Genomic DNA, 27,291 nt, shown 5'->3' with positions numbered 1-27,291 from the left:
TCGTTTGGCAGACATATAGATTAGCTGATTTTTATTTTCCCATGACATTCGAGAGCTTGGCACTGTAGTTGAATGGCCTGGCATCTGTGTTCTTTCAGCGCTAGCTGTGAGGAGCCAGTTGCCAGCATGCGTGGAAAGCTTTAGAATCTAAGATTTGTTTTGTGCAATTTGTCTCTCTGCAGCTGTAATCAGGAACAAACAAACATCACAATGACCAGCTCGTTTTAAGTGAGCCACCTCTGGATTCTTTCTAAAAGATTGCACCTGAGCCATCCACTGGGGGAATGTCTTGGTGATGTCAGTCTACCCCAATGGGTACCATTGATGGCAAAGATCTGAATGAGTCATTGGGGAGGGGGAAAAGAAGGTGGGTGGGGAAACATCTTCCGAGCTCTAGCATTGGTCCCTCCAGATTAGGTTTGGGCTAGAGCGGAGTGGCTGCTTCTGCCTGTGCGGTGTGTGTTTAGTGGATGGACAGAGACCTCTGGTCCCCAGGACTATCAATCTAGCACTTCCCATGAGCATCAAATACATGGGGGTGGGGACCCACAACAACAAAAAAATCCCTAATCCACCTTCCAAGACAGGCTGCTCTGTTTAAAATCAATGCTGGCTGCTTTGATTTGGTAAGCGAAGAGGAAAGCTCCCCCTACTGGCTCAATTGAAGGAGGACTGGAAAACAAGAATTCTTGTTCTCCAATGTTTTATAGGTGAATCAGATTTTGCTGTATAAGGTGAGACAAAGCTGATCTGTGAGAGGTGGGAGCCAAAGGAAGGCCTGTTAAGAAACAAGTGTTTCCATCCTTATCAGTGGGCAGGATCTACTATAACACAGAAAAATCTGTGGTGCTTTTATCTTAACAGCGGTAAAATGTCGAAGTGCTTTACAAAGCAGGTCACTATCATTATCTCTGTTTCACAGATGGGGAAACTGAGGCACAGAACTGCAGCAACTTGCCCAAGTTCTCCCAGCAGGCTTATGGAAGAGCCAGGAGAAGACTCTAGGTTCTCTGAGTCCCACACCAGTGCTCTATAAGTGGTGAAGCTCTACTGGGGAAGTCTCTGCAGCCACTGCCCCATGAAGGCAGTCTCCCTGCAGCTTGGGGATCAGAGATTCCTGCACAGAGCTGGAATAACTCTGGCTTTTGGTGTGTTTGTGTGGGAGTGGGACTGGGGGTTGGGAGAGGGTCCTGGTGAACACATTGGTTCACAATTACAGAGGGTGGGAGGGTGTTCAATACTGAATTTCTCTGTTTCAATGGTCCCTGTTCCTCCTGTCCAGAAACACAGGACTTAGGAGAGAGAGACTCCTGTGGATAACTCAGAAATTCAGTCAGCAAGGAAATAAACTCATCTGGGGATTACAAATTAGCCCCTCCCTTATACCTCACTATCTCTGTTTCTTGTCTGGAGAGCCTTTCGGATCAGGCATGCCTTTCAGAACTCTGCTCAGCTTCGCGTTAACCTCGTTTAGTCGTTTCTCCAGTTCCGTCGCGTATTTGAAAAGTCTAGAACAGAATAAAAATGCACTGATTAATTGTCCCTAGGGGGCACCGTCTGGTCTTTAGAACCCTGTTTGGAAGAGTCCTCCTCGTTATTTGTATTGTGGTAATCCCAGTCATGGGCCAGGGCCCCAATGTGGTAGCATTCAAGGCCAGACAGGCCCTCCTGTATATCACAGGCCACGCAGCCACCTCCACACCAAGCCTACCATAGACCATAATTAGACCACAGTATTACAGTGGCAGGGAACTGATTAAGTGAAAGATACTCAGATGATCCTAGTAAGTGACCTGTCCAGGGTGCTGTATAAATGCAGAATGGAAAGACATTCCCTGCCCCAAAGAGTTTACAATCTCCGTTTACCTCTCCAGGCAGCGACTGCGACTCTCCCAAGCGAATGTGGGGGAATGCCACCGCAACCCCTTTTTTTACCTCTGCATATTGATCCCTGTGCTGCTTCCCACCACACTTGATGGGGCCCTGGCAGGAGAGCAAGCTTCTGTGCCACTTCCTCGCTGCACAGCCCCCGCTGAGCCTGGTGTGTCAGGGCTGACGAAGGGAGGGTGTTACCTCAGTGCAGAGACTGGGCATACGTCACCTCCTGTGCCCCGTATTCTCGATACAGTGGTATAAAACAGCTATTTACTCCCAATAATTTAGTGTTCTCCATATTGTTCCTCACTCCCTATGACTTGCTGTTCTCCACCACTAAATGTGAAACATGGGCAATGAGGAATAGTGAGCCAGAGCCCCACGCACTGATACCAGTGGGATTCTTTTTGTTAACATCAGTGGGCTTTGGACCTGGTCCATGGTGAGGTGAATTCTTCAGCCATCTCACTACTGTCCTTATTTACTGCAGCATGATTTTCAGACTCCAACGAACGAGCAGAGGCCTGCTCTACACACAGATTTTGTACCAGTATAACGGTTTTGGATAAGGGTGTGTGTGTGTGTGTGTGTGTTTTTAACTGATTTACTTGTACAACCCAACCTCTGGATGCAGTTATAGCAGTATAAAGGTGTCTTATAGCGGGTATAGCTGATTTCGATTCCTGAGCCGGAATAAGCCATGCTCAGTATAACCCCCTTAAACGCACCAGCATAACTGCCTGCATGCTAGAGGGGATTACTGCTTTAACAATGGTGGTATGCTTAAAGAAGCAAAACCTTCTCGTGTGGGTGTGATTGGCAGTGAGACTACTGCCCTGCCCTCTGCTGGATGGAATGTCAAAGTTAGGGCTGTAGAGAGACCAGATGGGTGAGGTAATATCTTTTATTGCACCAACTTCTGCTGGTGGAAGAGACTTGAGGAAACTAACTGGAGTAACTACTTCAGAATAAGCTAGTCTGGAATCATTCCCTCCCCGGGAGCTATTCTGGAATAGTTAGTGTTTTTTAAATTTACCCCTTACCTTCTAATTAACTTTCCCACGTAGACAAACCCCTATGCAAAGCTGGGTGTCTAGCCACTGGCACAGCCACGTATTATTGCTTATGGTAGTTCTCCTGGAACTTCAGTGATTAGAAACCGCTGCTTGTGTAAGTGAAGGTGGTGGGTTCTATCCCCGTCCTGGTCGTGTTGGTTACAGTACACGTCAATTGATCCTCACAGACTTAAGAAGGGCTGGATTTAGAAGTTGCTTATCTTCCCATTTGCCCCTTCCACCCAAACTCAGGAGGCCTGTGTGCATTTGCACAATCTCTTTCTAACCGGTGTTGACCTGCTTGCTTGTCCCTCAGGTGACTCGGTACGAAACCCCAGTTAAAAAGTGGCACAGGTGACCATTGAGAATAGGCTGTTGTATCTTAGCTGAATGGATATTAAATAGGTGGGAGATGAGCCAAGCTGATTTCTCCCCACTGCCTGCCAGTCTGATCTGCAAGGGGCCAGCCCTGCTACCTCCTCCACCCACTTAGAACAGACACAGTAGCTACTCTGTCCACCTACGACAAAGACATACTGCTGAAATTCCTGAGGAGAGACTTGGTCCTGAGGAGACCCGGCCAATTCCTTATTCTCAGCAGAGTGATACTTCTGGTCAAGCTTCTCCTTCCATTTCTGTAGCTGTGGTGACTTTAGATAACCCTGCTCAACAGAGGAAAGGGTATGTTTTCCAGAAGAAAAGCCACATATTGTATAAAGAGCTAGCTGTCTCCCACGCACACATTGTAGGTAACACATTCACTCACACAATGTACTTTAGGAAGCATGTAGCTGTGGGGAAAGAGGCAACTGTAGGGGGAAAAATGCTCTCTGGCTTTTTGGAGGTCTCTTCTCTTCATTTTAAAGGGAATCCTGCATTTCCTCCTTCCAAAACTGGGGGAGGGGGAGAGTATAAATATTGATTCAGAGTTAGGGGAGGCACCAAGATGGCTTTACCTGGAGAGGGAATGTTACCGAATGAGTAGAGAAAATAAAAGAATTCCCAGGGCAAGGCAGTTTCCACTATGCAGCTGTCGAAGCTCCATTTTTATGAACTCTTAAATAGTTCAAGGGGGAGGCAATGAAGCAGTGACCTTCTATTGCCTCAGTATGGACTTCACAAGCCCCCTGGGAATTCTTCGCTTCCTTCTGTAGCACAAAATAAAACCTGTGGAAGTACTTGCTCTCTCTGATGCTTGGAAGCAGATGGGGTCTGTGACCCAATCAGGCCCCTTATATAGCATTTTGCTTTCTAGTTCTTGTATTGCTTCAACACTTGGTTAAATGTTCCCACTGCCTAGGGTCTCTGCAAAGGCACTTAATTCAAGCTGGCAGCAGCTCTGCTCTTCTGATGCCTGGCCTCCCCTGAACAGAGCAGCACTATTGTTGACCTTTCTCTGAGGGCTAGAGAATACAACTAGCAAACTCTCATCGCCTCGTTCAAGTTTGAATGCTACTTCCATGATGTAAAATGTTAGCATGTTACATCAACGTACAACGGAAACCCTCCTGGTGTTCTCCACTGTGTGACCATCACGAGTAAAATCTAAAATAACGTCAATGCCTTTTGGTAAGAAAAAAAGAGAAACAAAGTCTACCTTCTCGTCCACACTAGATCTTCTGGAAAGCTTCAAAGCATCGTCTGATTTGGAGGCAGAATGCCCCTTGCTATCAATCATACAAAGAAAGGAAAATCATGTCAGAGTAGGTCTTTGAGGCTCGTGAGGGTGTAGGGGGAATCTCTCTAGCAAGAAAAAGCATGGGTCTGTGAGACCACTAGGATGATCAGAGGAATGGAAAACCTGTCGTATGAAAGGAGACTCGAGGAGCTCGGGTTGTTTAGCCTGACCAAACGAAGGCTGAGGGGGGATATGATTGCTCTCTTTAAATATATCAGAGGGATAAATACCAGGGAGGGAGAGGAATTATTCCAGCTCAGTACTAATGTGGACACGAGAACGAATGGATATAAACTGGCCGTGGGGAAGTTTAGGCTAGAAATTAGACGAAGGTTTCTGACCGTCAGAGGGGTGAAATATTGGAACAGCCTTCCGAGGGAAACGGTGGGGGCGAAGGACCTGTCTGGTTTTAAGATTAAGCTAGATAAGTTCGTGGAGGGGATGGTTTAATGGGAACGTGATTTTAGTCAAAGGAACAACATGCCATAGCTGGTAAATAGTATAATGGCCAATGAGGGTCTGGCTGGAGAATCTTGCCTACATGCTCGGGGTTCTACTGATCGCCATATTTGGGGTCGGGAAGGAATTTTCCTCCAGGGTAGATTGGCAGAGGCCCTGGAGGTTTTTCGCCTTCCTCCGCAGCATGGGGCGGGGATCGCTATCTGGAGGATTCTCTGCTAATTGAAGTCTCTAAACCACAGGATTTGGGGACTTCAACAGCAGAGTCAAGGGAAAGGGTTGGGACGGCTTTGTGGCCTGCGTCATGCGGGAGGTCAGACTAGATGATCATAATGGTCCCTTCTGACCTTAAAGTCTATGAGTCTGTGAGTCGGATTGATGGCTCAGACTATTCGTCTTGTGAGAATAATGGACAAGACATGCTGACGGACCTTTGTAAATCCTCATAACAGCGAACGGGCCATTGAATGGAGGGAATTTGACAGTCAGAGTAGCAATGGGAGGACTTTACTGACCGAGAAGATCCATGAGCTAAAACCACCTCCCTCAGGGGTTCTCAAACTTTATTGCACTGCAACCACCCCCCCTTCTGACAACAAAATAACTACACTACCCCAGGAAGAAGGACTGCAGCCTGAGCCCGCCCAAGCCCCACTGCCCCAGGCAGGGGGGCCAAAGTCAAAGCCCCAGGGCTTCAGCCCTGGGCGGGAGGCCTGTAACCTGAATCCTGCTGCCCAGGGCTGAAGCCCTTGGGCGTCAGCGTCAGCCCTGGGCACCAAGTCTAAGCCAGCCCTGGTCACCCCATTAAAACAGGGTCATGACCCACTTTGGGGTCCTGACCCCACAGTTTGACAGCCCATGAGCTAGGTCAGCGGTTCTCAGTTTTCCCATAATGTGGTTTACCATTTGCTAGAGAGAGAGTGTCTTGTGGATGTCGTCTCTCCCATTTTGTGATCTCATGGATCCCATAGTCACCGACTATTCTGAGGCAACCATCACAATGGCTTGTGTGGCAGAATAATATTAAGAAGGCATTTGACATGCATTTAGCTCCCTTAGTCCAATTTAGCAGGTGGAAATGGGAAGGACAGCCAACACCCTGTGGCCAGCAGATCATCGGTGGTCCATGAAGTGAGCATAGGCTGAGACTAGCTAAGTGTGAAGCTATGTCAACATCACAGCCTTGTCCCACACTTGGGGATCAGGGCATGGATGGGTGGGGAGTGCTGGTTGGTTATGAGTCCACATAAATAATATGGCTCCAATCCATCTAGTGTGCTAAGGAGGTCTTTTAATGAGAAACTCCCAGGAAAGGGACAATATATTTAACACCTCCCCAATGAGATGGATATTAGCTGTCCCTTCTTGGGGCAGAAATGAGCCTTCGCTCAGGAGAGAGAGAGTAGATGCTCCATTCACCTTTTTATTGTGCAGGAAAAAAGAAAACACCCCATAACTAGTCTGGGAGCTCTTGCCTTCACGCCTGGCAGTGAGGATGTTCGAGCATTAAGATTCTTCAGGATGAAAACCAGTAGTTTATTTTGTAATGACTGAAGAACCATGCAGAGTCCTGTTCATATCAAGGGCATATCATCACAAACACAACATGAAGGCATGTCTGAGCATGCGTTACCCTGTGTGTGTGTTCAAAGAAACCACTCTAAACTGCCCCTAGATGTCTTGTCATCCAAAGACTACAGTGGGCTCTTCTGAAAGGTCTGGCTCTGCGCTTCCTAAGGGAGGTGCATCACCATGGGTTAGCAATAGTTGCTGCAGTATTTATGCAGAGGTTGCTATTAAAAAGGGAATATTCTTCTCCCCATAGCACTGACTCTGTGCAGATAAGTCACAATATTATTCTGTTCTCAACAGATGAAAATATTTACTTCTTAAATGGCAACCACTGCAACTTAACCAAAGCTTTTAATAGTCTCATTAGTTAACTAATTCAATCTAATGTTTAATTTACGTTTCCCCACTTAATTTTTGTGAAGTGCTTTGCGAGAGCAGAATGAAAAGCACTATATCAGAGCTAGGCATTGTTTTTATTATTTTAAATAAGACTATTAAGGCTGATTTAGGGCTAGGTGCTGAGACCATATGAAAATATACTCCAGGGAGCAATCTTGCCCATGCTAAGGAGGATGGATAGGATCTTCCCATCTCTGACTTCTATGATCACCAAATTGCAGTACGAAGCACTATACAGCTCCATTCCGCCCTCCTGCTGCCATCATTGGGAGTTGTACCCAGGAAACGAGCACACGGCGCCCCTGAAATCAATGGGAATTAGACGCCCAAATACCTTTGAGGATCTGGGTCACAGAGTTCACTCGCTCTACCTCCTGCACCATTCTCCAGATATTCGAGTGTATTTGAAAATTAAGTAGATGGGTTAAAAGTAATTTACTGAAAGTTTAAAGAAAGAAAGGCTGGGGCTGGATTCCTACGTTTTCATGCTTTGCAAGCTTCCACCTGCCGGATACAAATCCTCCATCTTCGATTTCTTCAGCTTGAGTTTCACAAGGGCTTTATTGTAACTCTGAGCACAATTTTAAAAAAGGGAAAATGCACCAAGTGAGTTCAATGTCAAATCAGGTCTTCTACAGAGAGAAATGCTTTCCCACAAGCCGGGGCACAAAAAGCTTTGTAATGCTTGAATTTAAGGGACACCCTGTCAACATGAGGCATCGGCAATTTAGAAATGAATCCTATTAGTGTTAATGAAAATTACATTCCCAGTACCTTGCATTCAGCTCCGAAAATTTACCCTTTTATATTCAAAAGCCTCATGGGATCCACTAAGACAATATGCAAGTGAATCCAGTTGGACTCTTCTGCTATGTTTGATTTAATCTTAAAATGGTTCATAATTAGAGAGAAAAAGAGAAAACTAGACCCCTTTATAAATCAAAGTTATCTTGGTGGGACCTGAACAACCTAGTATAAAATGTTCTTACCTTTTGGAATCAGGCTCTAGGGAAATTAGTGACTCAAGCCAACAAAACCCCAGAGGAAAGTGGAATGGTTGCAAAAGCCTAGTAATTAACTCTCTGCACATATAGGCAGATACCTCAAGCAAACACGGGTGGAAGCCCTGGTCCTGCAGTGAGCTCCATGCAAGTGGATCCCAGCAGAATTGGGGCTTTCATGCACATCCAATTGACCAAATTCTCAATCGCAGACCCCAAACCTTATCCCAATGGATAGTGATTTTTCCGATAAAGGAGTGATCTCAGGATGGCTGTATTCCATTCCTGGGGTCACCTGTTCTACTGGATCCCTATACAACTGTTTAATGTTCAACATATTCTCCTAGACATGCATCCTTTTTGGGACGGGACGAGGTCTTAATTTCAGGCCTAAAGGTGACCTGAAAAGTTTAAGCAGAAAGCGGTTTATACTCCTTGTTGCTCCTTTGTGCTGTATAAAGATGGCCTGAAAACTGGAGGGCGGGGATTAAAGGTTTTAATTTCTGCTTGTTTGGTCTTCCCAAGTTTTCCGGGAGGATCCTCGTTGGAGGTCTCCGAGATGTACCCTGTGAACTTTCATCTATTTGTTAAAACTGCAGAAACAAATTCAGAATATTCTTAAATAGTTACGGACGAACTGATTTCAGAATAGGCATTTAATCAGTTCTGTGGATTTTTTTTTTTCCCCCTTGGAAAATATATTTCTATTGTGAGTGTGACCCTTTAAACAAGAGCATTTTAGAGGCATGTACTTACCTGTCTAATGAGGTCACTGATCTCAAATTCTTTACTCGGTGCCACTGCAAAGTCAGCTTTCACTTCTGAATATGTGTCATTAATAATAGCCAAGAACATGTTCTGCAGAGAAAGGAAGCATTTGAAGATTTTTCTCTATGTAAATTCTATTTCTGCTTCTCTGAATCTACTCAAATCTATTCAGGTTCTTCTCTAGCACCTTTCTTTCCCTATTTTGACTCCGCTTCTCTTTTTCCCTGACTTGCTCATGAGTGTTTCTGTGCTTAGCATGGCAGGGACATGCACTAAAGTCCGCCTCAAATGCTGCTGCAGCAGAGTTCGAGAAAACTAGGAGTAGCAACTATGCCCATTTGGGCACTGGTGTCCTTGTATTAAGGATTACTGGTTAGAAAAAAGGGTCAAATTCTGCTGAAGTTTACACTGGTGTAAATAACTGACACAATCAAAGGTGCATGTAGATGATCAAGGAAAGGAGAATCATACCAAGGGTGTGACACCCTAAATGGAACTACAGACTGCATCCTCCTACCTCCAGCCCTGTATTCAGTGATGTTCTTTGATGGAGGACAGTTCTAGCTCAGCAAGTTGTGAGCAGCAAAGCTACATCAGAGTTACTGTGTCATCACTGGCACTGCACTCTCTGCGTGTGTTGATAGACTTTTGACAGCACCTTCTGTGATTCTTTGTGCTGCAGTAAACTGAGGCACTCTGTGATTCTTTCCCCGTGAATTGTGGGAGAACTTGTCTTTCCTTCTGGGAACAGGGGCAATTGTGCGAAGGCACTGGAGGACTATCAGCACTCAAGTGATTTAATCTGTGTCCACTCACTGCAAAGTGGGTGGATTACCAGCCCAAGTGAAAGCAGGGATCCAGAGTTTTAACCCATGCCTCCAGTTGGGCTAGCTAGCCTGGGTTGAAACCACCATTAAACTCAGGTGAGATGGGAGGAGGGTTAAAGGCAACACCTGGGTAAGAACCTGGGCTAACTCTGAAGTGAAGACAGCAGGCCCTAGCAATCACTGTCACACAACAACCCTCTAGAAGAGTGACTTGGCCTAGTCTGATGTGCACAAACGTCACTATGTGAAAGGAGAGGGTTGAGTATGACTTGTGTTTAGTGTAAATGTATTATTATTATTCATAATTAAAACACCACTTACCAGCAATACAAAGAACACAAAGAACACGAAGGTAATGAAGTAAATGGGGCCGAGAATTCGGTTGGCTTGCTCTATGCTCGCAAAGTTAAAATCACCCAGCACTATGCGAAACTGTGTAAAACTTGGAGAAAAAAATAACAGAAATATTGTGATTGCATGACCTTCTTTTAAAGGGGTTATTTTGTAAGGTAGGAAGTATGATTACTGATTTAAAGGTCTTCTGGAAGAGAAATGTTTAGAAAGGCACAAGCCAAACACTGGCTAGCTCTGTGCATATGCCCATGCAATAAAAATTATGGCCGGTACAGGCAGTGCAGGGTGGCAACTCCCTGCCAAGCTTCTGCCGCCTGTAAAATCAGAGTGATTACTCAGCAGGTTCTCTCTGACTTTTACCCACAGGGCATAATGGAGCATGGCCTAGAGGTCAGGGAATGTGTTCTGTGTGATTCTGAGTTCATTTGGGGCTGCAGATCAGGCAACAGTCCTATCGACATGCCCGTGCACAAATTATTCTTGCTGTCAGGAATGAGGGCTGTTTTCAGTCAAGACTCTGCATATAACATTGACGTGGAAGCATATTGGGTACCGGAGGCAGTAAACCTGATTCCAGGTGCCAACTGGAATCTGACCTAGTCTGTTGCTGCAGCAGCAAGATCGTTGAGAATGCCTTTCTAGAGGAAATCCGGAAGGGGTTGTGGATGGGCTACAGGGCTCTGAGCTTTGCAGCACTTGTATTACCTGAAGAGAGTACAATTACTGTAATAGCATAAGTGGTGGGGGCCTGTATTTTTAAGTTCTGCTGAGGGGAGGCTGTTTGCGTGCCCAAGAAATGGGGTGTCTGCATGGCAAAGGTTTGAAAGCTGCATACATGCAGTTCTGAAAAGTGGAAAACTCTTCAACTTGTGACCCGAAGACCAGGTAGCCTAACTGTGCATATGCAAAGAATATGATGAAAAACATGATGGCAAATCCGATGATGTCTTTGGCACAGCGGGATAAAGTGGAAGACAGCTGAGTCATCGTCTTGTTAAAGCTTATGAACTTAAATATCTGGAAGAGAACAGATCGAGTTATTACTGGGAGGGGACCAAAACATATTGTACATTCTTTAATACAATACTTGGAGTGTTGCCTGTTTACAGTTACTTACAGGTTAAGTCTGGTGTCCAATCAATATTAATAGCATGAATGTTCAGTCAGAGCTGGATTGAACGTGTTTGTGGGGAAAGGATTGCTCTGTGGGCTTGTGGCCAAATACATTTGCTCAGTAAAGCTCACCGAGGGGGACTGCGCCTCTACTGGGTACTGAGGCTTGTAATCAAGTCTGTGGCACATGGTGACCCCTGTTAAGACAGCTGCTGCAAGCCAAGCTAACAGCCATGATTCAAGGCCTCCAGAATAGGGTTGATCCATGTATGAGTATGTATATGGAGGGGGTGTTGATAAGGTTTCTCCCCCAAATGTTTGAGAGTCTAAGACAGGGGTGGGCAAAGTTGTTGTTTTTGGCCTGAGGGCTGCATCGGGTTTTGTAAATTGTATGGAGGGCCGGTTAGGGAAGGGGTCGTGGCCCGGCCCCCACCTCCTATCTGCCCGCCCCGGACTCCTGCGCCATCCAACCCCCCCGGAACCCCGCTGCCCCATCCAACCCCTCGTCTCATTCCTGACAGCCCCCCTTGAACCTCTGCCCCATCCAACCACCTCTTCTCCCTGTCCCAACTGCCCCCGGAACCCCTGCCCCGACTGCCCCATTCAACCCTCCACTTCCTGACTCCTTCCCCCCCCCCCCCCCCGGAACAACTGCCCCCATTCAACCCCTTGTTCCCTGCCCCCTGACCACCACCCCAAACTCCCCTGCCCTCTATCCAACCCCCCCTGCTCTGTGCCCCCCGTTCCCGGCCCCCTTACCACGCTGCCTGGAACACCAGTGGCTGGCAGCACTACAGCCGTGCTGCCCGGCTGGAGCCGGGCCATGCCGCCGCCACCCCCACGCAGCACAGAGACCGGCGTCAGGCCGGGCTTTGCAGCTGCGCTGCCCCAGGAGGTCACAGCCCCGCTGCCCAGAGCATTGCGCCGGTGGCAGAGCGAGCGAGCTGAGGCTGTGGGGGAGGGGGAACAGAGGAAGAGGGGCTAGGGCTAGCCTGGGCCAGGAGCTCGGGGGCCGGGCAGGATGGCCCCGCGGGCCGGATGTGCCCCGCGGGCTGTAGTTTGCCCACCTCTGGTCTAAGATTTGCGTTCTTGTGTGATGGTCAGCAGCCAGGCAGACTGAATGGCACCAAGAGCCACAAACTTCCCCTCTTTACCTTAATGGCACGTGAATTAGAGTCTGCTGTAGCTTATTTAAATGCTTGGGGCCTGACTTAAAAGAAAGCAGTTTCTATTCTCCCAGTGCCTCCCCTTATGCTTGCACTCTTCTGATTTGTAGCCACCTATCTACTACAGTGCTGGGCACTTTACAAATGCCTGAGCCAGAAATAGAAATCAGTGAAAATTACAGGAGTAATTTTTGTCTGTACAAATGGAAGCCAAACTCAGGGCCCTCACAGAATCTGGCCCAGACACTTTTAGAATAATAGAATCATAGAAATACAGGGCTGGAAGGGACTTCAGGGGGTCATCTAGTCCATCCTCCCCATGCTGAGGCAGGACCAAGTAAATGTAGACTGTCCCTTACAAGTATTTGTCCATCCTGTGTGGTTTATTTGTTTTTTTATCAAGGTTGGAAGGGACCTCAGGAGGTCATCTAGTCCAACCCCCTGCTCAAAGCAGGACCAATCCCCAGACAGATCCCTAAATGGCCCCCTCAAGGATTGAACTCACAACGCTGGGTTTAGCAGGCCAATGCTCAAACCACTGAGCTATCCCTCCCCCCTCTTCCAGTGATGGGTATTCCACAACCTCGCTTGGGAGCCTATTCCGGAGTTTAACTACCATTATAGTTCAAAAGTTTTTCCTAATATCTAACCTAAATCTCCCTTGCTGCAGATTAAGCTGATTAATGCTTGACCTACCTTCAGTGGAGGTGGAGAACAATTGATCACCACCCTCTTTGTAACAGCCCTTAATCTGAAGAGTGTTAACAGGTTCCCCCCCTTCTCAGTCTTTTTTTCTCAAGACTAAACATGTCAAATTTTTTAAAACTTTTCTCATAGGTCAGGTTTTCTAAACCTTTTATCATTTTTCTTGCTTTCCTCTGGATTTTCTCCAGTTTGTCCATATCTTTCTTTTAAAGCACTGTGCCCAGTAGTAGACCTTATGTGCTCTACAAAATGAACTTTGTTGTTAAATAGCTTTTAAATACAGTTTCAGCTATCATGGCTGTGCCATCAGCATAGACCAGGTCAGAGCCTTGTTAAAACTAGGTCTAGGGAATAAATGAATTTTAAAACACTGTTTGGGCACAATTATTCACCACTCAGTCTAGCAGGCCAATGATTCTGTATAGGAGACGGGGCTTTTAGCCATTGGGTCTAAAATGTGAAACTTGTCTTTAGAAGGACTATGGCTGTGTAAGACTGGACATGTGACTGGCCCTTGGGGATGGTTCCTTAACCAGCCTGATACCCTGTTCCTCTTCTGGAATCTTATAAACAGAATTGTCGCTTTTAGCTCTACCTTTGCAATTCAGCCTTGAAGACGTAAGAGCAAAGATTTACAATACACTTAGCACTACTACGATTCTGGTGTATAAGATAGGAAAATGGAGAACTGGTACCTTTATCCATGCAAAGAAGACATTGATAGCAATCATGTTGTTGTAACGGGTTTGCCAGTATGCAAGGAAATAAAAGTCCGGATACACATAGGCATTAGAGAGCAGGCTTTCCATCAGCAAGGACACCTCTATAGTACGGTACATATTGAAGGCAATGGCAAAGAGAGACAGCTGAATAAAAGCAGAGGCTCGTCAGACTACGGTCCAGATATCCCCTCTCATCTTCAGTGCTCTAATCGTGCCCAGTTGCATGATCGTTAGCCTAAAACTCGCTACAGCTTGGCAAGAGTAATCCGGAACACTGAGTGAAGAAGTGAGTACATGAATGTGTTACAAGCGTGGGAAGCGTGATGTCAAGCTGGCATGTTCAGGGAAGGAGCCCACTGAAGGGGGGAGGGGTCACCTCTGTGCCATCTCCTCCTAACTACTGCCCTTCTTGACCTTGATAAAGTCCCTCCTTGTATGTCCCAACAGGACCAAGCTCTGTAGGGTCAGACAGGTGTGATTCCGAGCACTGTCCCCCACCAACCGCATAAGGGATGAGTAAGTAGGCTGTACTAAATTACTTCCCCCTTGAATTGTCTGCTAGGGACCATCTTCTAATAGAGGATCTGGGGTGAGGGAGCCATATGAGACTGATTCCGATCAGAGCCAGGTTCTCATGAGGGCTGGGGTTGGATCAGGAAGCAGTGTGTAGGATCTGAGAGTTCCAGGAGCTGAATTCCCTGCCAGTCAGGTGTGGTGTGACACCCCATAACCACCTCTTCAACAGAACTATTTAAGGGAAATTCCATCAGCGGAGACTTGTGTTTCCTGTCCTATGGGTGGTGAAAACCCACACCGTGGGCCAGTTCGGCCCTGAGCACAGATTCAGGATTCAGCCCCACAACAAACTAACATTCTGGTTGTGTGTTAAAGATGTCCAAATTTTCCCGCCTTAGGGCTGCACTGGCAGATCGCCAGGGACTTTATTCAAAGTCCACTGAACTTAATGGGAAAATTCCCACTGACGTCTGGATCAGGCTTCAGAAGCCCACGGACCATATCTAGTTCAGTTTCATAATTTATGACCAAACTATATTGTTAGATTTTTAATCATTTACATCAGTGATACTCAGACCTCAGTGGTTCAAGAGCCAAATTAGCGATCAACATTATCCAGAAGAGCCACAGTAGTGTGAATTCATTGTTTTGTTTACTATTTTTATATTATAAATATAATTATACCAATAGTAAATGAAACAATGAATGAATATATATTAAATATAAATTCTCACAGTAAAATGACTGACCAAGTATTGTTGTTTTATCAACTACAATTGGTTAATAATATAGTAAAAGCATCCAGATTGGTTGTTAATTAAATCAGTGTTTTAATATCATGTGCTGCAAGCAGCCGTAGGAGACGCATTAAAGAGCCGCAGGTGAGGTATCACTGATTTACATTATGGTAGCATCAAGAGGCCCCTGGTGCTGTACAAACCCTTGGAGACACTCCCTGTCCTGAAGAGCTTGCAGTTGAAATAGACAAGAGGGGCACAGGGAGGGGAAGTGACTTGCCCGCAGTTACATGGTGCATCCATGGCAGAGCTGGGTATAGACCCCAGCCCTCGCCAAGTGCCCTACCCACTGGATAACATGGCCTTGTCACTGTATTAAACTGGATAGACCCATTGTAACCAAGAACTGAATCAGGGCTGTTTTCTCTCTTGGCCATCTCGGTCACATCTCACAATGGCCATTTGTTCCAAACTGGTAGTTTCCGATGGAAATCTCAAACCTGCAGGTAGAAGCCAGGACTGGGTAGTACTCACCGACACCAACAGCATGTCCAGCCAGTTCCAGGCACTTTTAAAATATTCCGTTTTCAGTTTTTTAACTTTTAAAATTTCTTGGATGATGAAAGCAAAGATGAAGAGGCAAAAGATGACTTCACAAGAGGCAAGGAAATAATCGTAATAAGTGACGTATCTGAGAAGCTTTACTGAGTAAAACTGTGAAGAAGGAAGAGCACCACCAGTGGCTGGGAATTCCACTACCAACCTGTGAAGTGAATTAGACAGGATTGTATTTGTTGCTGGTTTCAGTGATCAGACAGCATCACTTTAAGTCTTTGTCCTTAAAATTAAAACATGATCCAATGAGGGGAAATGCTTGTGTAAAAATAGCAAGTTTAACAACCCCCATTTCCATTAACTATTCCTTTCTGGATGACTGAGAATTCTCTTTAGAGGGAGTGTAATGAGGGAATAGGCTGAAGACAAAACAAGAAAAGCATGTGGCATGCAATCCAAATAGGTGCTGTCAGTTAAAATATTCCATCTGCTTGCACTGATCTTAATTAAATGGTGTCTGAGCAGATCAGACACTCAGCCAAGCCCTAAATTCAGGATTCTGTGTTTTTCCTTCAGTAGCTGATGACAAGACTAATACCCAAGGCTCTGATGGGACAAAAGGTTACTCAGTCAAGTCCTGCCCCATAGGAATAATCAGCTATACAGCTAGGCATAACCCTCTGAAGGATTGGGTTGAAACATTTGCTCTTGTTTGAAGAATTAGCTGTCTTGCCAACTGCTGGGTGAGAAACACAGAACAGGGTGTGCTGGAGGTAAACTGCCTTTTATTTCACCCTTAAAGAAGCATAATGCCTTAGTAAATGGGATTTCAGATGGAGTAAATGTAAGCACTGACCTGACTACACAGAAGAGGTTTATGTTGGCATTATACACTGAGAAGTCAATAAATACGACTCTTGTCCCTCTAGTGAGCCAGCCGTTACGTCTGAGAAACGCAAGCTTCCTTATGCTCTCACTCCTTGATTTAGGTAAGGTGAACATAAATCCTCCACCGCTGTAAAGGCCAATGGCTCCCCAGTGCCAGGGGGCTAATGAGGAGGCAGAGGAATACGTCCATCTGTTGGAGACAAGGAAATAAAGGAGTTCACCTCATGGGGAAATTGGATTGGAAGAGGTTTCTAATATATCCAATTCTTTTCCAGTTCCTATGCTTCACTCAACCACTACTGTATTCTGGACTGTAGTCCAGGCTCTTAAATGATCCTTTCATCACTAGGAAAGATGGAATACAGACTTGGCCTTGGAAGATTTACATATATTTGAAGAATGTGTTGACTACCCAAATTAAAGGACAGATCTACTTATGAGCTTGAATTTCTCCCATGATAAAGCAGGTGAAATAATAGCTTACACCTTCTATATCCAACTGGAACATCTCATGTTTACACATAGATTATTGCTATTGTAGTAATCCAGTTTAAATTCTCTTTAAATAGATTTAAATGATCCTAAGTAAAAGTTGTAGTAATGGCTGAAGAATTCTTCTGGAGGTCTGAAAAGCCTGCTTTACCTCTGTCTGCATGGCATTAGTATCAGACCAGAATAGGTCAGCTCAAATTCTGGCCTCCCATAATTTGGTGCTTTTCCAGTCAAATCAATGGAGTTGAATACATCTTATGCCAGTGTTGAATTTGGTCCATAGTCCCTAGTCTTTTTTTTTTTTCTTCCCCCTTTAACTGTGCATCTATAGTGCCAATTTCCTCTGTTACATTGGTGTACACCCAAATCAGTGGGGCTGCACCAATGTAAATCAGTGAAGAATTCGTCCCTGTGTGTGTGTGTGTGTGTGTGTGTGTGTGTGTGTGTGTGTGTAATTGTATCAACTCAGAAATAACAAGGTTAGATCATTGAGATAATCTGTGCAGTAAAGCAACGACAATGGAAATTGCACTGAGCATTTTTCAGGTTTTATGAGTAGAATTCTGAAAAACATTTAATTAAGTGTTCAACTCCCATTGAAAGTCATGGGATTTTAAAAACCCTACATGTCTTATAAACCTATATCCAAAGTAAACAGTAAGAAAATCCAAAGTGGAATACTACAGTACTTACACAGACCCATTCTTTAGACCAAAATCAGCTTTATCTTCAGCTACATAGCGGTATTCGCGATAACACTCTTTCAGAAATGTTCGGAAATAGGGATAGATGGCGCACGTGTTGTTGCGGACTTTTAGCTGACGAATCTGGGCCACTCCTAAAAGTAAGTTCTCATAGTAAACATGACTGCTGTTTTTGTGGCTGGTCAATGTCTTGTTGTTGTACCATGTGTCCCAGTACAGACCATCAAGCAGGGGTCCTTCTGCAAACTACATAACATAATGAGATTGGATAAGAGAAGCTGGAAAGGCCACTTTCAGTGTAAGCTTTTTAAGATACCAATCTTCCTTATAGGGCTCTCAGATAAAAGGCTAGAAATTACAAGTTAGGGCAGAAAACCTAGTTGTTCTCCAAAAGCTCAGAACAGTGAAGGGTGATAGGTTATAAGAACGACCATACTGGGTCAGAACAAAGGTCTGTCTAGCCCAGTATCCTGTCTTTTGACAGTGGCCAGTGCAGGGGCCCCAGAGGGAGTGAACAGAACAGTTAATCATCAAGTGATCCATCCCCTGTTGCCCGTTCCCAGCTTCTGACAATCCTGTTGTTCATGGCCTTTGAAGAGAAAGCAAAGTGCAGACACTGGCATGGTTGGGCATACTGTCTTGCTGGGAATATCACAGTGTAGGTAGGGAACTGTGCCGCCTGGAAAAAAAACCCAGTCAGGAGGGAGAAAGATGCAGGTTTCCGCTCAAGAGAGAATGATGGCTGGGAGCCTAGAGTGGGTGCCCTTGCTGGACCATGGAGAGAGAAATGGGTGCAGTTGCCCTGAACTGTGACAGTTAATGACCATTTGGTTATTTGGATCAAATCTGACTTTCCAAAGACCAGTTCTGATATGTACTTAAGGGTTTGCTCCTGGCTTACATTGATCAATAGAGCTTTTGATCAAATGGATCAGACTTTGTTTTTGAAGGCAGGAAAGAAGTTTGCCCCCCCCTCCCTTTCTAAGGGCCACTTGGCTGCTGATAAAGAATGTTACAGCTTGGGTGAGTGCTAATCAGAACCAATAAAAATGTGATTGATGCAGCTTGGCACTAGAATGCATATTACAATTTGCTTTGTCTTTTGAAAGATGGAGACTTTGCATTAATACATGTGTTGGGGGAGCTCAGAATTCTACGGCTCCAACTGTAGTGATCAAAGGGGGGGAGGGGCATGGGTCCCCCAGATTGCTCTTATAATCCGATTCCACTGCTTTTAAATCTTAACTAGGAAAAAAATTGTCCTAGAATTACAATCTTTGTGTCTTCCAATGTTGCCTGGATACTATAGCAAACTGAGCTGAGTCCCCCATCTACTGGTAAAAATCTGTGTGAGCATCTTGCACAAAGCTTTATACCACAGCTTTGACTCAAAGGTTATGTCTACACTGCAATAAAACACCCATGGCTCGCTCGTGTCAGCTGACTCGGGCTTGCAGGGCTCAGGCTGCAGGCTATGTAATTGCAGTGTAGACGTTTGGGCTCAGAGCCTGGACTCCAGCCTGAGCCCAAACTTCTACACTACAATTTTGCAGCCCAAGCCCTGTGAGCCCGTGTCAGCTGATATGGGCCAGGTGCAGGTGTTTTACTGCATATGTCTACACTGAAGAAAAATCCACAGCAGCAAGTCTCAGAGCCCGGGTCAACTGACTTGGACTTGTGCTATGGGGCTAAAAGTAGCAGTGTAGAAGTTCCTGCTCAGGCCGGACAGCTTTGGTGCTCAGACCCTGCCTCCTCACCAGGTTTCAGAGTCTGGGCTCCAACCTGAGAGGGAACATCTACACCAGGGCCAGCTCTAGGCACCAGCAAATCAAGCTGGTGCTTGGGGCGGCACATTTTTAGGGGCGGCATGGCCACCGCCAGAATGCCGCCCCTAAAAATGTGCCCCGGCCGCCCTAGCTCACCTCTGCTGCTGCTGCCATGGCGCGCGAATCGGCTGTTTCGCGCGCCGCGGTGGCTAGGGGTCTCCCCCTCCCTCCCAGGCTCTCAAACCTGGGAGGGAGGGGGAGATCCTGAGCGGCCGTTTCGCGCGCCGCTGCTCCCCCTCCCTCCCAGGCTTGGGTGCCTAGGAGGGAGTGGGAGAAGTGGCGCCCGCGCCGCGGCCACTCGGAGTCTCCCCCTCCCTCCCAGGCTCTCAAACCTGGGATGGCGGGGAGATTCCGAGTGGCTGCGGCGCGGGCACCGCTTCTCCCCCTCCCTCCCTCCCTCCTAGACTTGAGAGCCTGGGGGGAGGAGGCAGGGCTGGGGATTTGGGGAAGGGGCGGAGTTGAGGCAGGGCCGGGGGTGGGGTAATTAAAGAAGTGGGGGGCGGCCAAAATTGTTTTTGCTTTGGGTGGCAAAAATCCTAGAGCCGGCCCTGATCTACACAGCTAATTTTAGCCCTATGGTGAGAGCCCAAGACAGTTGACGCGAGCTCTGAGATGCGCTGCTTCAGGGATTTATTTATTTTTGCAGTATAGACATACCCTAAGTGGAATTCCAGTGGCAAACTAGTTAATCAAGGGGAAAGTTCCTTTTGACTGAGCTGGTAGGACCTGTCCTGTGCTAACCCACCCCAGGAAAGTCATTTCTTTGCAACTGAAAATCGAGACAACTGTAAAATCAAAGTAATCCCTTTTCTGTTTTCCTCTGATTATCCCAATTCTGAGACCAAGAGCAGTACAGAACAGTGATGAACATCCCCTCCTATACTTAGGTTAGTCTGTCAATGCCTCACTGTGTTTGTTCGGAGACTATCAGAAATGCCTATATTTGTACTCAGATCTTTTACAAACTTAGTGTTGTTCAACCCTTCTCCAGCTGGTGAGACACTACACTGGTTTCTGTACCACCACGCCTCTTCTGGTCTGGATAAGTCTTGTATACAAAATGTTCCACTGTTGCTAACACCTCTGAAGCTGCACAATAACACTAAAAGCTTGCCCTCCTAGTCAGCTCCCAACAAAACAATTCAAATTAGAAGCTTACCTTCCAGAAATCAACCATGCTGCCTATGTTCTTGAAGGAAGTTCTATCTGTCTCAGACACAGAAGTTTCCAGAAAGAGATTTGACATAACTTTGTTCAAGTAATACATGTCTGTGTTCACCATGCCAAATGTCACTAGCGAGAAAGAAAGGGCTTGATTGTAAAATGAGGTCTGAGGATGAAGACAACTGCCAGTAGCACAGTGAGATCCCGATTATGCTGCTTACATCAAACTGGAACAGTAGTAGCCTGGAAACACAATCTAGAAATGGGGGTACTTTTGGTCTGTTAAAAGCAAATTAAAATTATACACTTTCATTTAATATACTTTAAGCAGATAAGCCACCTTGGGTACCTGTAAAAAGAACAGGAGTACTTGTGGCACCTTAGAGACTAACAAATTTATTAGAGCATAAGCTTTTGTGGACTACAGCCCACTTCACTTGGGTACCTGTTTACCTTATCACAGTGACTATACTGCAGCCCTGCATGCATTACAAGGTGCCAAAGGTCATTGTTTAGAAGGTATTTAAATAAAAGGAAATAAGTTTAAGCACCAGAGGGGTGTATAATATTTTCCAATTTTTTAGTGCCTTTCATCTCAATTCATATTACTGTTATGGTCCAGATTCTGATGGTACTTCAGTTAAGCATTACTTGAGTTTTACAATGGGGTACCATCTTCATTAACTGTTATTCTGGAAGAAAACTTTTGTCGGGGAACTTGCAAATGAAACCACACCCTTGGGTGAAAGTCAAAGGGGTGGGAGATTGAGGGCATGTCTACACTACCGCGCTACATCGGTGCAGCTGGCCCACTGTAGTGCGTCTGGTAAAGACATGCTTTGCCAACGGGAGAACGCTCTCCCATGGGCATAATTACCCCACCTTGGTGATAGGCAGAAGCTGTGTCAGTCTCCCGCCGCCATAGTGCGGTATGGACAGCACTTTAAATCAATGTAACTTACGTCGCTCACCGGGATGTGGTTTTCACACCCCTGAGCAATGTAAGTTACATCAACTTAAACAATAGTGGAGACCAGCCCTAGGTGGTGGTAACTCTCAGCCTTCTTATCCCAATGTTATACACTGAAAGAGGCGTAGCTCTCTTTGTAAGCCGAAAAATATTTGAAAACAATGCATTACAATTCATTTAGTTCATTGGTGGACTTACATATACATAGATCTGTAAGGAAAATGATGTAGATTAGCAGTTCCTGAAGGGTAGTTTTAATTTCTAGTTCTCTGCTATAGGTCAGACGAGGTTTCACAATACCTAGCCATGTGAAATAAAAAGCAGAATGAAAAAGATAATGCAGGGAAGTAGAGGAGGGGCATACATATTCTCAGAAATAATAAAATTAAAACCAGGTTCCAACTATGCAGGGAAAATCCTCAGGCCTTTTAGCATTCGTAAAGTGAAACCCCTTTTAACCCTGAGGTTTCCCAAATATGTTTTCAAATTCTTATATGCAGTGAAAGAAGGGACTTTCAAATCAGAGGAATGTGCATGATCAGGGAGTTTCCCTTGCTTTGAGTGTTGGGTGCAGTACTTGGGGCTTTTTCAGGATCTGATTCCTTATTGGCTTGTTTAAGGACATTTTAGTGCCATGACATTGCAGTAGAGAGTTGGGTTCCTGCTAATACAAAGCAGAAAGTCGGTGTGAGAGCTTCTGGGATTGTCCAAAGAATGGGATGGTGGGTAAAGCACTTGCAGGAATGGGAAGGGGGTGGACACTGCTTTGGCTGAATCCCATCCCCTCTTCTTTGTTTATAAGTCATCCCGGTCCCTCTAAACTTAGTCAGGGACCTAGCTGGGAGTGCCTACCACATTGTTATTGCTGTACAAACACAATAATCAATAACAGGCTGGCCCCGGGGGGACTAGGCTGGACTGTGCAAGGCCTGGAATGGCCAATGGCATGGGGGAGAGGGAGCCATGGGCGAGGTCGGGTCTGAAGGGCACTGGATGAGCTGAGCAGGGGATGGGTAGGTTGCGCTTTCTAGACTGAGCAGGGCAGAGTTGGGCTGAGCTGGGCTCACAATGATGGGAGGCGCAGGGACAGACCTCACAGGTTGTGAAGGGACATGGTAACCATCGCAGGGATGAGCTGGTTTAGATGGGTGAACAGGAGCCTGGGCTAGTTAAGGGTGCACGGGGCCAGGGCTGGGCTAGGTCAGTGCTGGCAGGGAGGGGAGCTGGGCTAGCATGGGGTATATGGAGGGGGGCTGGGCTGGCTGGGGATTGAGCTAGCTTGGGGTGCATGAGGGACTGGGCTGGTTTGGTGGAGGGGTTGGGCCATTCAGGGGGGCTGTTCGGGGGGGTTGGGCTAGCTGGGGGTGCACGGGGGAGTGGGCTGTACTGGTGGGCTGGGTTGGTGGGGGGGTCTGGGCTAGCTTGGGGTGCACAGGGGGTTGGGCTATTCAGGGGGGCTGTTTGGGGGGGTTGGGCTAGCTGGAGGTGCACAGGGGAATGGGCTGTACTGGTGGGCTCGGTTGGTGGGGGGCCTAGGCTAGCTTGGGGTGCACAGGGGGTTGGGCTATTCGGGGGGCTGTTCGGGGGGGTTGGGCTAGCTGGGGGTGCACGGGGGAGTGGGCTGTACTATTGGGCTGGGTTGGTGGGGGGCCTAGGCTAGCTGGGGATGCACGGGGGGTTGGGCTGTTTGGGGGGGCTGGGTTGGTGGGGGGAGCTGGGTTAGCTGGGGCTGTTCGGGGGGGGAGGGGTTGGGCTAGCTTGCGGTATATGGAGGGTGGCTGCGGTGCACGGGGGGTTGGGCTGCTTGGGGGAGCTGGGTTAGCTGGGGCTGTTCGGGGGGGGTTGGGCTAGCTTGGGGTATATGGAGGGGGGTTGGGGTGCAGGGGGGACTGGGCTGTTCGGGGGGGTGGGCTAGCTGGGGATGCACGGGGGGTTGGGCTGTTTGGGGGGGCTGGGTTGGTGGGGGGAGCTGGGTTAGCTGGGGCTGTTCGGGGGGGGTTGGGCTAGCTTGGGGTATATGGAGGGGGGTTGGGGTGCAGGGGGGACTGGGCTGTTTGCGGGGGTTGGGCTAGCTGGGGTGCACGGGGGGTTGGGCTGTTTGGGGGGGCTGGGTTGGTGGGGGGAGCTGGGTTAGCTGGGGCTGTTCGGGGGGGGGTTGGGCTAGCTTGGGGTATATGGAGGGGGGCCGGGGTGCAGGGCTGTTTTGGGGGGGACGCTGGGCCCGGTGGCTCCGCCCCGCCGCCGTCCCTCACCCACCGCCCACTCTGCGGGTCCCCGAGGGCCGCCGCTCGGCTCGGGGCTCCGCCGCCTCCAGGACCGTCCCGCTCGGGTGCTCCATGGCGGGGACTCGGCTCCGAACCGCCCCCAGCGGCTCCGCCCGGCTCCGAACCGCCCCGCGGCTCGCGCTGCGGCCGGGCCGAACTTTGCGGGCTCGTCCGAGCCTGAAACGGGCCCCGGCCCCGGCCCCGGCTGAGGCGCAGCGAGGCGGCAGTGGGGCACTAATCCCCACACACCCGGGAGGGGACCCGGGCCGGGGCCAGTCGGGGCCGCCCCAGTCAGAGCCGAGCAGTGACGCTCCGCACGGGGCGCTGGCCTCCCCCAGGCCTGGAGGCTTTGAAGCCCAGGCTGGGCAAACACCTGTCCGGGATGGGCCCGGGTTGCTTGGTCCCGCCTGCCCTCTGGGGAACCCTTCCAGCCGGGGCTGTGCAGTGAGCACACCCGGCAGTGGCAGTGGGGGAACCCAGCCCTGCAGAGAGAGGGCTGAACTAGGGTGTCAGGATGCGACTTTAGCCCTTGTCAGGGTGGCTTCCCGCACAGAGCCCCCTTTATCTTATTAAACATGGGGAGAAGTTGCTCCCTGCTGGCAGTAGTGCTGGCCTGGATGGTGTTTGGGGTCTGAGCTTTACTCAGCTGTCACTGTGTCATGCTGGCTTGGAAGCAGCCTTGTGTTGAGCATGTGCTGCCCCATGTGGAATTAAATCAAAGCAGGGACACGTTCTTTTGTCCTTCTTGCTGCCAAGGTAAATAAGCTGAAGGCTCTGTACTTTCTTGGCCGTGGATCCTTCAGATGAAACAGAAGTGAGGCTCTTTGTGGACTTTTAAGGACATTTGGCACTTCTTGCAAGACGGGAGTTCTCCACAGAGTCCTTAGTCACCATTTCCTTTGTTGGGCAGCATGTTACTTGTCTGCCCTCTCACTCCAGAGGTGGCTTAATTTCAGTGGTTACGGCATAGGGCAAGATTCTGCTCTTGTTTACCCCATTGTGAAACTGAAATAACCCTTGGAGTATCATCAGACTCTGGACCATAACAATAAAATGAATTGAGATGAAAGGCACAAAGCGACTGGAAAATATACACCCATCTGGTGCTTAACAAGCTTATTTCCTTATTGTTTAGAATGTATTTAAATCTGAGCTTAAGCACTTTGTAATGCATGCAGGGTCCTGGTATAGTTACTGCGATAAGGGTGAATACATAGCGCCCGTGGCTTATGTGCTTAGAGCTCAATAAATAAAAATGTACAATTGGGAATTTTCATACAGTCCTGGATGCCCCATCAGACAGCCCAATCTGGCTTGGACTGCACAGTACAGGCTAGTGCCACAAAAATACCCCCCATTCTTAGTTTTATTTCCAGGCTACTTCTTTCTCAGTTTGATATAAGCTGCACTATTAGGATATCACTATTCTGTCTATCCTATATATGCTGTTGCAACAGCCATCTCTAATGGTAGAAGACCAGCATGTGAGAGAGAATCTTGGTTTGAGTCCCTATCTGGTCGGTCAGTCTCTCTTCTCGCTCTCTCTCTCTCTTTTTTTTTTTTATCCAAATAATTGATCCTCAGTAAAAAAAAAAAAAAAAAAAGTGCTATTCTGGGACATTCATAAAAATGAGCTAGCCCAGGATGATGATACCCCACACAGAGCATCAGCTCACTCTCTCAGAAAAGTTATTCGGGCACCAAAATACTTGGAATTTTTATTGCGTAAATGTGCCTGTTGAATCCAGCCAGCATTTACTTTTGATGAGTGAAATAGGGGTCAATGTTAGCATGAAACTTGATTTTACGTTGTTTTTAGAGTGGGTGTCTGGTTTTGTATTTGCAATATCACAGGGAAAGAGGAATAAAGATTTTTTTTTTTTTTTTGGTCATGGAATTTAAGGCCAGAAGGGACCATTATTGTCATCTAATCCGAGCTTCAGCATAGCGCCTACTATTTCTTAGCTTGAAGGACTAAGATTGGGTGACTTTTTTTTCCAATTTCAAGGAAGTCAGAGGACTTATGAAAATCCTGTGTAGTGGCAGGCTGGGGAGGAGAGGAGGGCACAAGTGGACTTCAGTGTGAGCTAAGGGCTCTTACTATACAAACCATTGCTTTGGGCTTGTCCTTTTCATAAAAGCACACACACAATTAGTTTGTCATTTCCTCAGAAAGTTAAAAACACTTTCCACATTTGGCAACTTCTCTTCCTAGTAGAGCACCATTAACAGGGTTTTTTGTTTACTGTGGTGCCTGCTCCAGCGTCCTCAATACCGTCTGAATAGATGTAGGAGCAGAGTTTGGCAGAACTAGCCCTTCCAGTTCTAAAGCCAAGAATTGGCAGTTGCCTATTTTTAATAAATTCCAACAAAACATTTGGTGATCTTATTTTCCTATAGCAGGATCAGACGATGTCTAATAGTTGGCCTAGAAGAGAAATTGTGTGTGTATATAGATATGTGCAGGCTCTTCATTTTATTTATTTGTATTGAGCTAGAACAGGGGTCAGCAACCTTTCAGAAGTGGTGTGCCGAGTCTTCATTTATTCACTCCGATTTAAGGTTTCGCGTGCCAGTCATACATTTTAACGTTTTTAGAAGGTCTCTTTCTATGTCTATCATATATAACTAAACTATTGTTGTATGTAAAGTAAATAAGGTTTTTAAAATAACTAAGAAGCTTCATTTAAAATTAAATTAAAATGCAGAGCCCCCAGGACCCAGGCAGTGTGAGTGCCGCTGAAAATCAGCTTGTGTGCTGTCTTCAGCATGCGTGCCATAGATTGCCTACCCCTGAGTTAGAACCTAGGAGCCCCTGTCATGGACCAGAAGCCCTTCGTGTTAGGTGTTGTATAAACCAGAACAGAGAGACTGCAGTGTTTAGAGTGGGACATGAACAATGTCTTACAGATGGCAGAGATCTCTCCTGCAGTGACAGAGTTGGATTAAAAAGTGGTTTATTCATTAGATTATAAACTCCCTGGGACAATCTTTTTTTGTTCTTTGTTTGTACTGCACCTAGTGCCATGGGATCCTGATCCATGACTGGGGCTTCTAGGAATTATGGTAATACAAATAATAATCACAGCAAGATTTAAGTTTCCCCTCAAAAACAAAACACACACACACACACACCATATACACAACGGTCTACACTAGATTGGTCCCCCAACTCGGGTCAGCCGTAGTGAAGAGAGAACAGAAAGAGCAATGCATTCCTTGAGCTGCTGTAACCTAACAGCCTGTTCAATGGGGTGGAGGGAAGGGTATGGTGGTGCTGTTGTCACAGCATGTGCGGTGGGCTTTATGGCTACTGGGCATGCAGCCTACTGTGCAGACTTCCTGGTTGCTATATATTCTATGCTGTGGGTAGTTTTGACTGCCTGCCTCCCCGCTTCCAGTAAATACTGTTCATCTGTTTAAAGGAAAATTGCCGAGTACAAAGTCTAGCTCTACTCCATATCTAAGAAGGAAAAAAAAT

General features: G+C 47.0%; 1 protein-coding gene across 1 annotated transcript; it reads right to left on the bottom strand.

Annotated features, from left to right (window-relative positions):
* On the bottom strand, window positions 1-26,007 carry PKD2L2 (polycystin 2 like 2, transient receptor potential cation channel). Its single transcript, XM_065555054.1, has 15 exons — window positions 23,803-26,007; window positions 21,745-21,846; window positions 20,572-20,705; window positions 17,576-17,832; window positions 16,359-16,580; window positions 15,482-15,710; window positions 13,668-13,838; window positions 10,824-11,005; window positions 9,956-10,076; window positions 8,796-8,897; window positions 7,518-7,609; window positions 4,528-4,597; window positions 3,468-3,592; window positions 1,387-1,508; window positions 1-182 (listed from the first exon to the last, which is right to left on the bottom strand). The coding sequence occupies exons 1-14, from the start codon at window positions 23,882-23,884 to the stop codon at window positions 1,391-1,393; spliced, it is 2,007 nt and encodes a 668-aa protein (XP_065411126.1). The 5' UTR covers window positions 23,885-26,007; the 3' UTR covers window positions 1-182; window positions 1,387-1,390.
* Window positions 26,008-27,291: the final 1,284 nt, after the last annotated feature.

The sequence above is a fragment of the Chrysemys picta genome, chromosome 8, assembly GCF_011386835.1.
Source record: "Chrysemys picta bellii isolate R12L10 chromosome 8, ASM1138683v2, whole genome shotgun sequence".
NCBI lineage: Eukaryota > Metazoa > Chordata > Testudines > Emydidae > Chrysemys > Chrysemys picta.
Note: the sequence above shows the minus strand (reverse complement) of the source record. Positions and strands in the feature narration are given on the sequence as shown.

Excerpts from the sequence above, each read along its gene's own strand:
- PKD2L2 (XM_065555054.1), bottom strand. The coding sequence starts at position 23,884 with ATGGAGCACCCGAGCGGGACGGTCCTGGAGGCGGCGGAGCCCCGAGCC. Across the intron at positions 21,847-23,802 it reads GGGGACCCGCAGAGTGGGCG|GTATTGTGAAACCTCGTCTG; the intron begins GTGGGTGAGGGA and ends TCACATGGCTAG. Across the intron at positions 3,593-4,527 it reads GATCTAGTGTGGACGAGAAG|GGTTATCTAAAGTCACCACA; the intron begins GTAGACTTTGTT and ends TCTGTTGAGCAG.